Source organism: Lutjanus erythropterus, chromosome 11, assembly GCF_056507025.1.
Source record: "Lutjanus erythropterus isolate fLutEry1 chromosome 11, fLutEry1.hap2, whole genome shotgun sequence".
Lineage (NCBI taxonomy): Eukaryota > Metazoa > Chordata > Actinopteri > Lutjaniformes > Lutjanidae > Lutjanus > Lutjanus erythropterus.
This window is the reverse complement of record NC_139327.1, coordinates 28,595,158-28,610,158: the sequence shown is the minus strand read 5'-3', so window position 1 is coordinate 28,610,158 and position 15,001 is coordinate 28,595,158. Positions and strand designations below refer to the sequence as shown.

General features: G+C 38.1%; 1 protein-coding gene across 1 annotated transcript in view; it reads left to right on the top strand.

Annotated features, from left to right (window-relative positions):
* The first annotated feature begins 975 nt into the window (after window positions 1-975).
* The window catches only part of rad50 (RAD50 homolog, double strand break repair protein), a 31,860-nt gene continuing 17,834 nt past the window's right edge, over window positions 976-15,001 (top strand). Inside the window, exons 1-16 of the mRNA XM_084729879.1 lie at window positions 976-1,128; window positions 1,373-1,456; window positions 2,601-2,752; window positions 2,867-3,052; window positions 3,188-3,392; window positions 4,156-4,284; window positions 6,279-6,444; window positions 7,097-7,155; window positions 7,538-7,672; window positions 8,739-8,945; window positions 9,279-9,461; window positions 9,690-9,847; window positions 9,957-10,132; window positions 11,029-11,266; window positions 14,015-14,204; window positions 14,455-14,581. Coding sequence (XP_084586005.1) covers window positions 1,000-1,128; window positions 1,373-1,456; window positions 2,601-2,752; window positions 2,867-3,052; window positions 3,188-3,392; window positions 4,156-4,284; window positions 6,279-6,444; window positions 7,097-7,155; window positions 7,538-7,672; window positions 8,739-8,945; window positions 9,279-9,461; window positions 9,690-9,847; window positions 9,957-10,132; window positions 11,029-11,266; window positions 14,015-14,204; window positions 14,455-14,581 — 2,524 coding nt within the window. The 5' untranslated portion in view covers window positions 976-999. The remainder of the gene's footprint in view (window positions 1,129-1,372; window positions 1,457-2,600; window positions 2,753-2,866; window positions 3,053-3,187; window positions 3,393-4,155; window positions 4,285-6,278; window positions 6,445-7,096; window positions 7,156-7,537; window positions 7,673-8,738; window positions 8,946-9,278; window positions 9,462-9,689; window positions 9,848-9,956; window positions 10,133-11,028; window positions 11,267-14,014; window positions 14,205-14,454; window positions 14,582-15,001) is intronic.

Sequence of the window (15,001 nt, the reverse complement as noted above, 5' to 3'; positions counted from 1 at the left end):
TAACTAAAGTAATATTATTACTTTTTAAAGGAGTAATAAGTAAAAAGTAACTTATTACACTTCCTGAGTAACTTGCCCTGCACCATATTGTGCAATCCTGTAATATAAAAATGAAAAATCAGGTGCTCTTTAGGGACAGGGCCAGTAGTTAGATAACCATAAAACACACAATGACTGTCTAGCTTACTAGTGATGGAAGTCCTCTATTGGCTGGCAGTCTTGAATAACCCTAGGGACTCTCATGGTGAATATAAAACATGAGAAACATCTTATGATTATAAAATTATAGTATAATTTCATATTTGCCCATAGTTCCATATCTTTTTCATCCCAAGATTCAACTCTGATTTTGGCAATCCCTGCTTCTCAATAAGTACTACTGATGCAAACTGAACTGAGTAGTCAACATAGTGATGGCTTGTTAGCAGAACCATTATTGTACACGAAATGCACTGACCTGAATGACTTCTGCAAAGGGAATGCCATTCAAGGCAAAGCAAGGTAAATATATCTCTATAACACCTTTCAAAAACAAGGCAATTAAACATGCTTAACATGAGCCATCAAGGGACTTAGATGAGATGTCAAAGAAATGCAAGACAATATAAAAAGACAAAGATTAAAATATGCTAAAATAGAGGAAGAAAGATCAAACAGTAGACAAGTCGAAAGTTGGCACGGGCTGACAAGATAACAACTTCTGCACTGTAGTCTTGGTCTAACCAAGGTAGTGGCTGCAAAGTGCAAACTGGCAGCAACAAAATGCTGCAGTCAGCACATCAACTGATAGCACTGGTAACCACGATAAGCCCATTTGTCTGTGTGGCTGCAGCTGAATTTTAAGGCGACATCGCAAATTAGATGTCACTATCTATCCACTGTTGCTAAATCTATTTCAGTTGATCTCACAGTGAAATGCTTTGGCACGAGCTCTCCTGTTTTCATCACTGCTGCTGATTTAAGTCAAGTGTTCACCTCCCTCTCTTTCAGAAAGCAAAAATGTCAAAGATAGACAAGATGAGCATCCTGGGGGTGAGGAGCTTTGGGATTGAGGATAAAGACAAACAAGTCATCTCTTTCTTCAGTCCTCTGACTGTGCTGGTTGGACCCAATGGAGCAGGGAAAACGGTATGAGAACATGATTTGAGGAGAGCAAAGGTTGACTATGAAGCATGACCTGGAGGGAATGAACAAGACAGTTGACAGAACTTTAAGATGACACACAAGCATTAGGATTTGGCTAGCTGGTCAGATTTGTTCCCTTTTTGTCATATTTTGCAAGTGGCCACTGCAAAAGATGGATAAAATATTCCACTGCAGCTCTCATGTGTTAAATCTTACAAAATATGACACTTTTCTTGTTTGTTTCCAGACTATTATTGAGTGCCTTAAATATGCAACATCAGGAGAACTTCCTCCTGGAGCCAAAGGAGCTGCTTTTGTTCACGATCCAAAGGTGAGCTTGCTCTCTTGTATCAATGAGTCACCATGGCTTGCTGAATATTTTCTGAAAGCAGTTTTCTTTGGGTTGTCAGTAAGGTTACAAATTTTGTGCACTTTCCTTAACTGATCCTTAAAAATACTAACAATCAGTTAATTATTTTATAATTAATAAGATATAAAACACATGCTTATTTCTCATTTTTTCCTCTTTTTCATTTTTTCTCTTTTCTTTCTCATTTTCAGTTTAATATTAAGTTTCCTTCACTAGTAATTGGCTCCACCAGACAAACCAATGTCAGATGAGGTGCAGTTAACACCATTTCTAGACTATAAACTAATTATTGGTTAATACATTTTTGATTGGTTAAATTCTCAATGGTGATTATTCGATTAGTGATCATTAACATTCCTAGTTGTCAGTATCCTCAATATTTTACTACTAATTATGCAGGGATGTTACAGTTTCCACCTGTCCACAGTTTTGTATTTGCGCTTTGAAAATGCCCTGCAAGTCTCCCACATTATCATCTACAGACTCTTTTGTATTGAAGTAACATGTAAAATGATATAATAAAAACAAGTATTTGTGAAATTAAATGAAAACAAATATTTTAGAATTAGATTGTGCTGTCCTAACCAATGAATTAGTCTATTTCAAAGACATTCCTCATACCAGAAACAGGATACTTACTTAAAATTAAGGAATAATTGATTAATTACTTAGACTTACTGATTAGATCTGCACCAGTTTGTAATGGTTGTATCATTAGAACAAGCACATCTGTATGTTTATATTCTCCTTACCATTTTAATCCTAACCTGATAAAAGAAAAAAAAAATCCAGCAGAGTTGCGCTGTGCATCAAAAGTGAAATTTAAGTCAGTGGAAATTAAGAACTCCCCTAAACCTGTGCTAAACATTTTTATCAGTATGTGAGAAATTCATCCTCTACAAATCCTGTCTGTTCTCACATGAGATTTATCCTGTAAAAGAATGAAAGTTAATTGGTATTCATATTAAATCTCTATAGTTTCACAAAAGTCTCATAATCCTTTTGTTATGTTTTAAGATCTGTGGGAAACTATTAAGTGTACCAGAGTGTTTTCTTGAAGTCTCTGTCAGATGAGGAATTCAGGGGCTGTCTTTGTTAACTGCAGGACGCCCATGAGACGGACGTGCGAGCACAGATTCGACTTTTATTCACTGATGTCAATGGAGAGAAAGTGACCGTCCAGCGCTCCATGTCCTGCACTCAGAAGGCAAAGAACTACACCTTCAAAAGCTTGGAGCAGGTCATTACCAGAATGAAGTAAGCCACAGTCTCAAGTTTCTTTACTCATTTTGATGTTTAATATTAAAAAAAAAAATGTCACAGTTGCATGACCCCTTCCTTTTTATGTGACCTCTGTCATTATTCATCCAGAGATGGTGAGAAGGTGAGCTTGTCATCAAAGTGCGGTGAGCTGGATCGGGAGATGATTTCTGCACTGGGTGTGTCGAAGCCTGTGCTGAATCATGTCATCTTCTGCCACCAAGAAGAGTCTAACTGGCCACTGAGTGAGGGCAAAGCACTCAAAGACAAGTTTGACTCCATCTTCGCTGCAACTAAGTAAAGCAAAGTCATTCTTACATGTTTGGGGGTTTAGAAAAAAGCTTCACATTACCTCGAATGAATCCAAAGCAAAACAGCACTGAATAAAACTATTAATTCATGTATTATTATATCGCTTTGTGTTTCTCACAGGTATATAAAAGCTCTGGAGACGATGCGTCAGCTGCGTCTCAAACAGAGTCATACAGTCAAAGAGTGTCAGGTGGAGCTGCGCTACTTGAAGCAAAACAAGGAGAAAGCTCAGCAGATTAGAGACATGCTTGCCAAGAAGGAGGCTCAGCTGATGGCCTCTAAAGACAGCGTCCTGCAGATAGAGAACCAGATCGATCCGCTGGAGGTTGGTTGATGATGTGTGTTTGAGTGAATGTTGATTTGCATGTTTAAAAACAAAGTCAGTGGACAATGGTATAAGTGAGAGATTTGTCACATAGTTTAGATAGTATTTTCAAACATATATTTGATTTAGTAAGATTTATAATATTGGAATATTAGTTTAAAATAACTGTAATGCCATTTTGTTTTATATTCCCAGCTCTTTTTCTCATTGTTACACGTACCCTGGATTTTTATGTGAAGTTGTGCAAGCCGTGTTTCTTTGTATGAAACATGTTGTGCAATGCATTGATGAGTCAGTAGACCACGTGTATTTATCTAATAATTTCACTGCTGACTCAGTATTGGATACTAAACTGTCAGTTTTATTTTGTCAGTTAAATTCTTGCAGCAAAGCACATTGATATGTATGTTGAAAAAGCGATATAGCTAGAGCTGTAACAATATTTTCACTCTCTTTTATTGATTAATGTCAAAGATAATGGCAGATCCTAATCCCGTGTTCATGACGTGACAGTTATAATTAGCAAATATATGTACTTGCACTGACAAACCTTTTGGATATTTCAATATAGTAATTGATCAGTCAATCGAGTACGAGTTTCATCTACAGTCATGTTGAAAGCTCTGCATGTTTTAAAAGAAGAGATGAAGATAATTAGTCAACTGTAGATTCCAGCAGCTGAAATCAAATGATTTAAGCACAACATGAAATAAACCCCCCTCGTAGAGCCCTTCATGTGATATATTAACTTAATCATTTTCAGAATCGGCTGACAGATATCGACATGAAACTGGGGAAAGTGATGAAGCTGGACAACGACATCAAAGCTTTAGACAGCAGGAAGAAGCAGATGGAGGAGGACAACAAGGAGCTGGAGGAAACAATGGAACAGGTAACATATTTAATATATCTGGGTGATTCATAATCATGTTTAACAAAAACTTAATTTTATTTTATTATTTATTAATATTTAGCCTAACTGTCACAATCATTAAACAAAATATTTGATGAATTGTCATTACCAAAATTCATCCAGACCCATTATTCTGTTGTTCTTTTTAATTCCTTAAAAAGTTCTTTTGTATTAAAAAAAAGCTGCAGTGTTATTTAAAATTGGTTGTATCTATGATGAATAGTGATATTTATGGTATTTAACAAAAATAAATATTTATTTTATTGAAAATTTTAGTGTCTGCACTAAAATTTCGTCATTACCACAACGTGACTTCGTCTGCCTATAAAAACTACACTGTCCCTTTAAATTGACAAGCAGTCCCATTATGCATCCCTCGAAACAGAGGATTTAAAAAAAAGGTTTATTTTCTTATTTATTTTTTATGATGGTAAAAAAAGAAACATTAAACATTTAATGTAGAACTTAAATAGGAATGAGAAACAGTAATAGGTATTGGAGGATGGGAGAAAGCAGCATCAGAATCACAGCTCACCCTCCTCAGATACGACTGACTGTGGAAGCAGCGCATTGGCTAAAATGTTTTGGGAAATGTGACACGATGCAATAAACAAAGATGATGAGGTGAAAAAGAGGAAAACACAACAAGTCTCCCTGTTTGTCTCTCTGTTTGAGGGTTTACTGAGCTAAACACCTGCTTAATAACACTCCAGACTCCAGTCTGTATGAAGTATCATTAGCCTAAATGGGAAACTAATAGAAAGGCTGCAGATGGTGAATGAGGCTGTTGTAATTCTGTAATGACAAGCCTCTTCATCACTGGCCTGTATTGATATGAATGTACTTTACAACTGTTGGATGTTTCTGCTGCTCTAGAGCCAGGAATCTCTTCCCTCCATCTGTTCGGTGCTTCTCAGTCGTTTTTGTGTCTGTGTTTTTTAAAAGTGTTTATGTTTGAGAGACTAAAAGTATCAGCAGCTGAGGGCTGTTTTGTGTATTTGTAGTTGCATGTTTTTTGCGAGTGACAGAGGTGAATTGTTCATACTCTTCTATTGTTGGCCTTTACCCACTTATTATCATTATATCTACATTACTGATGATTATTTATCAAAAGTCTCATTGTGTTACTTTGTGAAAAGCATTAATAGTCAACTTATCAATCATCGTATTTGGTCAAAAATATACTGTAAGGTCATAATGTGTTTGCACTATGAGAGTTCATGGTATATTTTTTCTAAACATTAATGTTTTTTTTTTCCTTCAGTGATTTGCTGTCAGGCAAGTGGGTCAGAAATGTACTTGCCCCAAGTCATTTTTACTTGCCCCTGCACAAATTGTTCTCTTTATTGGGAGATATCAAATAACAACAAAGACTTAAGTTCATTGTCATGTGTACTCTACGAATGCAACATCCATAAAATGCCAGAAAATACTGAAAAATGTCCACCAGTTTCTCAAAGTCTGAGGTGATGTCTTTAAATGTCTTGATTTATCAGTCCAAAACTCAAATATACTGAAGTTACTTTGTTAGTAAATGAACAAAAGCAGGGAATCTCTATATTTGAGAGGCTGAAAACAGCATTTTGTGCAATTTTGCATGAAAAATTATTTTACCCCTTGATCAGTTCTTTTTTAGCTTCTTGCCAGGTACAAGTAAGTTGCTAGATTTACTAGCCTAATATAGCATTTTATTTGCTAGCTGGCAATCAGTATTGAGCCATGTTATATTGAGATTAATATCATGTATCGCTGAATAGCCTAAAAAATTGAGATAATGATGTAATGCTCTGAACTGTATGCAGCCATTATTACACCTACAGCAGGTATATGCTGTGTTTTCATCCAGATCCATTGGTGCGTTTGTTTTTGTCACATCAGACCTCTGTGGAGTCAAACTTCTGACCCTGACAGTTTGCTTTCCGGTGCTCATTGGGCTTCAGAGCCACACTAAACCAGTGATGTGTATGCTGCAGGTGTTCCAGGGTTCAGATGAGCAGCTGCAGGAGATTTACCAGAACCACCAGAGGACGGTGAGGGAGAAGGAGCGGAGGCTGACAGACTGCCAGAAGGAGCTGGAGAAAGCTGGTCGAGAGTGTCAGAGACTCAACAGAGTCAAGGCCGATCTCCTGGTGGAACAAGGTACACACCTGCGCGCGCACACACACCAGTCTGTGATACTTGATATACTTGTACTTTCATAGCATTTCCTTGTAATGCTACTTTCTGCTTCTACTCCTCTTAATTTCAGATGCTAATATTGTTCTTTTTACTCCACTACATACATTTTGATGCTTTAGTTACTTTGCAAATTTAGATTTTTTATACAAATAAATAGATAAACTCAATCAACTTGTATATAATAAGTAATTAAAGTGAGCCCCACCCTTAACAGCTGCCACATTGAAGAGATGAACATATTAATTAATAATTATAAACCAATAATGTATATTATTCTGAAATGGGCCATTCTGTATTGTGAGTACTTTCAGTTTTAGCACTCTAAGAATATTTTGGTGCTAATACATTTGTATTTTTACTTAAGTGGGATTTTATTGCAGTGCATTTACTTGAAACAGAGTATTTTTACACTGTGATATTGCTACTTGCGCATAACTAAACACTTTTTGAACTACTGCAGAATTTCAGAATCAGTCCCAGAAACAAGCCCTAGAATGACTTCAAATATTCCAAACTCAGTGGCTGTTCTTTTAAGCACAGAAGCAAAAAAACAAAAACATGGCAGATAAAGAGCGACTAAATTAGCTGCTGAAATCCCTCCCTGTTTTCCCAGGTCGTCTACAGCTGGAGGCTGACCGCCACACGCAGAATATCAAGAACCGTGACACTCAGGTGAGAGCAGAAAATTGACCTCTATGAACCTGTCCTGCGGCACTGAACGCACTCTTAGTTGTTCATTTGGTAGGGATGCAGTTAAAACTTGATGACACCTCGCTTTTGTTCCCCTGGAGGTTGAATACGGTCATTGTAAGTTGCTTTGGACAAAAGTGTCTGCTAAATAAACATATGTGACACATATGAGGAGCAGGTCAACTCCATCACAAGCAACAAACCTTCATTTCTAAAATCATATACAATAACTATACTCAAGACGAAACATTGTTGCATATATTAAGAAATGTACTTATAAAATGTACCATTATTTTTAATTCAGTTCATGAGCTTTAGATAAACAGTTGACTATAAGCTCTCACACGCAGTATCTCTTTCTCAGGTTCGCTCTTTGTCGTCCTATCTGGAGATGGAGGGTTATGACCGAATGCCCTTCAGCGCTCTGCAGCTCGAGAGCTTTCATCGTCAAGTCACACAGAGACTGGAGCAGGAAAAAGAGACAGCCGGTCAGGTTATGGTAAGAAATGCTCATTTTGATTTCTGAAACAACAAAAAAAAGTCACAGCACTTCTTATCCTCACGCTGTTTACCATGATGTGGATTTTTATTAATGTCATGACTGATTAAGTGAAGAAAGATTGAAACAAATTCTTAGTAGAGCTTTAAAATATACACATTATTATACTAGAATGTCTTAAACTGAGTTTGCGTATCAAGATCGATAGTTGTTGCATGATCTCATTATGTGAATTGTGAATAATGTTTGCATATTTGCCTCCAATGGCGTGATCAGAATTCAATAAACCAGAGTTCCTAGATGTGTTTTTTCAAGTAATTATTTGTTATGTTATATATATCATGTATCTTCTTTCTTCTTTTCCTCCTTATTGTTCTAATTTCCTCTTTTTTCCTTCTTGTTCTTTCTGCTTTTTCATTCCTTTTTCTTTCTTCTTTTCCTTCTTTCCTTTTTCTTTGTTTTTCCTTCTTCACTTTTCATCCTCTCCCTTATTTTTCTCCTTCTTTCTTCCCGTCTCCTTAGTTTTTCTTCTTTCTTGTTCTCCCTTCTTTTTTTTGCAGTCGGCATTCTCCATTTTTTTCCATCTTTAATCTTTTTTAATTTCATCTTCTTTTCTATCGTCATCCCCCTTCTTCTTTTTCCTCCCTTTTCTTTATTCTTTTCCTTCTTTCTTTTTTTTTTCTTCTTCCCTTTTCATCCTCTACTTTTTTCTTTTCCTTCTTCCTACCATCCCTCCTCTTCTTTTCCTCCCCTTCATTCTCTTTCTTCCTTCTTTATTTTCTTCATCTTTTTCTGCAGTACTGCTGAAATGTGTTGATTGATGTGTGTTTGTGTCCTTCTCTCCTTTCTTTTCTACACACTAACCAACATGCCAAAAATTATTTTTATCACACTTTTACACATATTCCAACCATCTTAATTATTTTCTAGTTTTGATGTACTGATTTTTCAATTTTTAATTCTACTTAGAAGAAAGATTTTCAGTAACAGTCAGTCGGATAACAAATAAGTATACAATTCATGACCATGATGCTTGATTCGTCCTCTTATTATTCTGTCCACTCAGGCTGACCTGCAGGAAAAAGAGCAGCAGAAGCAGCAGGCCATCGATGAAATGAGGGATAAGAAGACAGGCCTGGAGAGAACCGTGGAGCTGAAGAGAGACCTGCAGGGAAAGAAGCAGCAAGAACTCAGGAATGTCAGGGCAGACCTGCAGAGGCTGGAGGGTTCATCGAGCCGATTGCAAGAACTGGAGAATGAACTAGCCAAAGCGGTGAGTACAGAAAACAACAGCTATGATGAGGTTTTTTTTAAATGGTGTGAAGTTGTACAGGTGGTAGTTGTGTATAACAGTGTTATTACAGAAATACTGTTGTATAAAGTTTTATTCCTTTGTTCATATTTTATGTATTTTTATACACTACTTTTTATAAACCACTCAAGTCATTGTAGAATACAACTCAAACTCAAAAATAGCAGTTGCTTCAAACAGATGCTCTGGTCCAGGGGCCATCTGACCCGTTCAGTAATGCATCCATGTTCCCTTTTATCTGTGCGTACCATGTGTTCTTATTGCACCACTGTGTTTGTGTGTTTTGCTCTTCAGGAGCGTGAGCTGCAGAGCGTGGTTCAGAGCTCCAACGTGGAGGAGCTGAAGGCAGAGGTCGTGGAGCTCCAGAGAGAAAAGACTGAACTTGACCGCACACAGAGAAAGCTCGACAAAGAGATGGAGACGCTCAACACACACACCACCGCACGCACGCAGATGGACATGCTGAAAAGGGACAAGGTAATGTGCAGCCTCACTTCACCGGAAGGCAACTGAGGTTGAACATTTCCCCGCCTCAGCATTGAGTCTCTATGTTTACCTCCCTAAGTAAAGCGGAGTGACCCTTACTGAGCGTAATTTAACCCTGTGTGCTCATCTCCTTTCTCTGCTTCTCCTCTTCATCTTTACTCTGTCGTTTGTCCTTCCTCTGTTGGCTCCCCTCTCATCTTTCCTCTTTGGTTCCTCAAGACGGAGAAGGAGGAGCAGGTACGTAAGATCAAGTCTCGACACAGCGAGGATCTAGTGTCGTTGCTGGGCCACTTTCCCAACAAGAGAGAGCTGGAGGACTGGATCTATGCCAAGTCCAAGGAAGTCAACAGTACCCGGGACAGACTTGCCAAACTCAAGTTAGTCAGACTTATTTATATAAAACGTCATACGTGATAAACAAAAACAAGAGAAAATCTGTTTCTGTGGCAGTGACTTGTAATATGTCATGGTTTTCATAATTCACAGTAAGGACCTGGCATCAAGTGAGCAGAATAAGAACCACATTGCTGCTGAGGTACGAAAGAAGGAGCAGCAGTTAGCCAGTGACCAAGAGAAGTTCTTCGATATATGTGGCAGTCAAGATCTGGAGCAAGACCTGAGCAAACTGCAAGATGATCTGGAGAAGGTCTCCAAACAAAGAGGTGAATGCTCCGAAATAGAAATTAGAAGGATCTTTTTAGCATAGATGCTGATGTTAAATCCAGACCTGGAGAAGGCCTTCTTACAGAGCGAGGAGATGGAATGTAACAAAAGAAGCAACAAACCTGCCAAAAAGGTCAAGCTCGCCAAGATGCACCGCAACATGACGGGATGAGTCCCAGACAAATCCACAGTCTGCACATTGCTGCTGCCCATTGTGATTTTGGTGAATCCAAACTAACCTTTTAAAACCCCAAAGTCACACAAAAACAAACTTAACAGATCAAGGCAGCAGCAGACCAACAACCAGTATGTTCTGCCAATTATTACTTATATTTTTATGACAGGGGTTTCCCGCCAAAAAGGACTATCTGACAGTGAGGTAAAGGAGTGAAACTATTCTAAATATAGGGAACACTGATAATGATTTTTGTTTTTAGGTTGGCTTTTTTTAAGTGGCTAAATTAAGTTTGCTTCTCCACACACAGCAGTACATAGCTTAGCCTCCTGCACCAGTATTCCTGCTGCGTCTTCCAACTAAATCACTTCCCAAACGCTTTGTGTATTACATTGACTACTGTTTTATGTACTATATAGCTGACACAAATATGCACACAGTGAAATAAAAACCATAGCATGTGCAGCATGTACTTTTTACCTCACGTGGCACAATGTAATGCTTGCCATTTCATGTGCACTACACCTAAGACTGATGATGGCAGAGACAGAACCAGAATCCCATTTGCATTAATCTATGTGCTTGAAGTAAAAAAAACAAAAACAAAGAACTGATGACTTTGTATAAACACCAGTCTAGTAGCAGTTGTAGTCATGTATGTGCTCAATAACTAAAAATATGATAAATGTGTTTTCTCTCCCTCCACCTGTGTCTCTACAGCCATGCTAGCTGGAGCCACAGCAGTGTACACCCAGTTCATCAGCCAGCTGACAGAGGAGAGAGAGCCCTGCTGCCCCGTGTGCCAGCGGACGTTCCCCTCGGAGTCTGATCTGCAGGAAGTTATCAGTGACATGCAGTCCAAACTGCGCCTGGTGCCAGACAAGCTGAAAAACACAGAGCAGGACTTGAAGAGGAAGGAAAGGAAGAGAGATGACATGATGGCTCTCAGACCTGTCAGGTATGGAGAGAGCTGGCTGTAGCAAAACAGAGATTGAGTAACACTCAGGGTTTCCCTGCCTATCTAACTCAAATGCCTGTGAGATAATGGTGGAGACATTAGTCATTGTCATTCACAATTTCTGCAAGATCAGTGTGATTGTGAGGCAAATGATTGTGTGTTTGTAATGAAAGCAAGGTTAGTTTATGTTACAGAGGTGAATGGGACTGGATATCAAACCTCTGTAGCCACTTTTTTGAATGTCAGTACTTGACAGATAATTTATAAAACACATAAGCATGAATATTTTCCCTGATTGACAGGTCTAAAGCCATAAAGTGTGTGACAGTGATTTCACAGTAATAAGCCCTGAATCATTACTCTACAAGATGCCTCCTGTTCATCCTGTTTCTACCTGATGAAATGCAGCAAGTGCTGCTTAAACTTCTGTCACTTCTTTTTAGGGACTATCAGTAAATTACTGTTTGAATTACACAAAACAATGTTATTCTCAATACCTTATTAGTGAAAATTATGATTAAATAATTAGATGTGTTTCGTGTAGCACTCTTACTTCAATTGTTAATGTGTAATTAATTTATTGTGCATAAATATTTGAATAGAAAATAATTCCATTTTTTTTCAATAGCATGTTCATGTCTCATAACCCAGTGACTCCTAATCAATACTCAATTGTATTAGTATACACAACTAATAGGCCAGGTCTCTTTTTATTGGATTTTAGAGCATCCTCTTTTTATATTAATGCAGTCAAGGAAAAATCCTGCTTTTATTTCAGTATCAGAAATGTTTGCCCTTAAGTTGCGAAGCAAAAAGTGAAATTGATATTTTATTTTTCACCTAAGTGCAGGGCATTTTAGCTCAGTAAATAACTTAAATAATTACAGGCGCTTACTGACTTAGATTTAAATTGAAACCTGTATAAAATGTGTAAGTAAAGGGCATTATTATAGTGTCCTCAGTCCAAAAAACATGGCATTATACACAGCACAGGATAAAACCAGCAAGTTCAAGATTTACTAGCTTTTGTTGTGTCCATAAACAACTTTTAAATAATCTTGAACATCATCTATTAGTGGATATGGTTCCCCTTTTGAAAGTGTTGCACTTCGGTACATGAATTACCCATGATCACGGCAATTTAAAACAGTAAACTTAGATTGGTGTATTCGTAGACTTGCTTGTCACTCTAAAAACATATGTTAAATGTAATCTGCTGTGTAAAAGCAGCATGGCATGTAGAGAATGTAGGATGAGTTCTTTTTCAGCCCAACTGGGCTGCGTACCATGACATTATTATACTGAATTTAATCCATGAAAATAAATAAATGACCGTGAAAAAACATGAAGGATAAATATAGCATTCATATTTTAAAAAGTAAAGCTGTGTTTAGCATCTCAAAAAGTCTGATACTGCAGTTTGAACAATTCAGAATTTATTTTCATAATTTTCTGTAACTTTTTTCTTAATCTAATTTCTGGTGAATAGAGTGTATTAAGTGATTGACCTCTTTATATCATTCACACTTATGTGAGCATGCACCAACTGTGTGTGAGTATAAATCATTCATCTGGCATGTGGTTAACTGTATATACTTGTTGTTCTTTATGCCATTTGTTAGAGTACAGGCTTTATGACCCCACTAGATGGAGCTAGATTCTCATATGATGGTTCTCTCTGCTGTCTTTCATGAACTGAGCAGAACCCACAGTTCAGAGTGTAGTGACTCAACAGCCCCTTCAGAGCAGTTGCAGAAATTGCAGAGAAAAGCTCATTCAGAAGAAACAAATATGCAAAGCATCATTACACATATAATTGATAGACCGCTTCTTTTAGACCTCTAATTTTATTTTTTTTGCAAAAAATTGTCTCACAAGATCCACTTCTTTTGTCCAAAGCTTTGTTTTGTGATTCATCTGCAACTAAAAGGACCTTTCAAATATTGTCAAACATTTCCAAGGTTGAGAATTAAAGTCTCACAGCAGTTTGGGGTAAGAAGCGGTTGTTGCCCACATGAACATGCACAGGTTTTTCAATGCTGCTCGAAGTTCACAATGCTGAACTTCTGGTTTTCCGCCTGGACGATCAAATAGAAGGAGGCGGGCAACGCAGAAATGTTAGGTATCGTGGGTCAGAAAGAAGTGATCACGGAGGTTCTCCTAATTCTGGTGTCTGACTACATGGAGCTCTATAACAGTGCACTAACCACTTACAATGTATGAAAGGGCCTCTACCCTTAAATGGCGTGGAGAATTGCTTTTGCCATTTTTGACATAATGCTAAATTGAGAGGGAATGACAAAGAAACTGTATATAAAGTTCAATGACTCTAAGTCTGGTGCTTTGATATCTTCAAATGGGCCTTTCTGAGTATTATATAGTGATATTTTAAAGACTTGTGTTCATAATTCTGATAAGATCTGTTTTAATTAATTATTGAATCGTATAAAGAGTCAGTTTCATGTCATGATTGCCAGCTGGGTGTATGGGTGGCCGTGGCTTCAATCCTGATCAGTACAGTGCAGTCTCTGGCTCCAAATCACATCATAATGGCACCTATGTCTGGTATTTTTGGGCTGTTTCATTTATGTACATTGAAATGAAGTGGAGATGCATCGTCCATCTTAATATACAGTCTAGTTACCGCAGGGAGTCAAAGAAAAGTTAGAGTTTGGTGTCAGTGCCAAAATAAATGTAACTTTTGCCTTAATTCTCAAGTATATTTCTCTACTCTTTTGTGCCTCCCAGGCAGTCCATTGTACAACTTCGGGAAAAGGAGCTACCTGAGTTGAGAAACCGCTTGCAGACTGTGAACCGGGAAATCGAGAGACTGAAGAGTGATGTGGAGGAGCAGGAGACTGTGCTTGGTACCCTGATGTCAGAGGAGGAAACAGCCAAGGCCTGCCTGCAGGACATATCTCTCATGGACAGATACCTGGTACCATCTTTCTGTCTGTCTCTCTTTTTAACCACCTCTGTCTCTTTCCATCCTGTATACTCTGATCAGGTCCTGGCTAAGTCTTCCCTCTCATTTACTTGTAATCTCTCCTACCTCATCCATCCTTTTTTTTCCTCCAGATACAGCCAATAAGAATCTTTCTTCTCTTGTCATTTTCTCTATTTTTCTGATATAAATTGCTGCAACATCGAGCATGAAAAGTAATAAAATTGGCATTCTTTCTTTCCAGATGGACCTTAAGGAGGTGGAGAGGAAAATAGCTCAGCATGCAGCTAAACTCCAGGGAGTCGATCTGACCAGAACCATCCAGCAAGTCAGTCAAGAGAAACAAGAAACTCAGCACAAGCTAGACACCGGTAAGATGTTGTCATGCGCCCACTTAGAGGGAAATTCCACTTTTCTGCTGTCTGGGTCTTCTGTTGTAGTTTTGTCATCTCTGTTCAGGCGTGCAAACCTGTCACCTTTCTGCGAATTTCACCGTTTTGCAACCAAAGTAGGTCGCTTACATGATTCATGCAGATCCAGTGAGAAATACTTTTTTTTTAAATTTTGGATTGTGGTGTTGGATCGGTAGTCCCGGTGCAGCAAGAGCCCAAACCATCAATCTGTGGTCGGCTGTGTGGAAAAGGCCCAAACAAAGTTGCCACATGTAGCCTGGGATAAGAGATTAAATTGGAGGAAACAAACATTTTTAGCACACTGTGAACTACCGGGTCATTGACAGAGAACAGTGGCAGTGGATGTAACATAGCAAGCTGCACTCTCTCTCTTCTTGC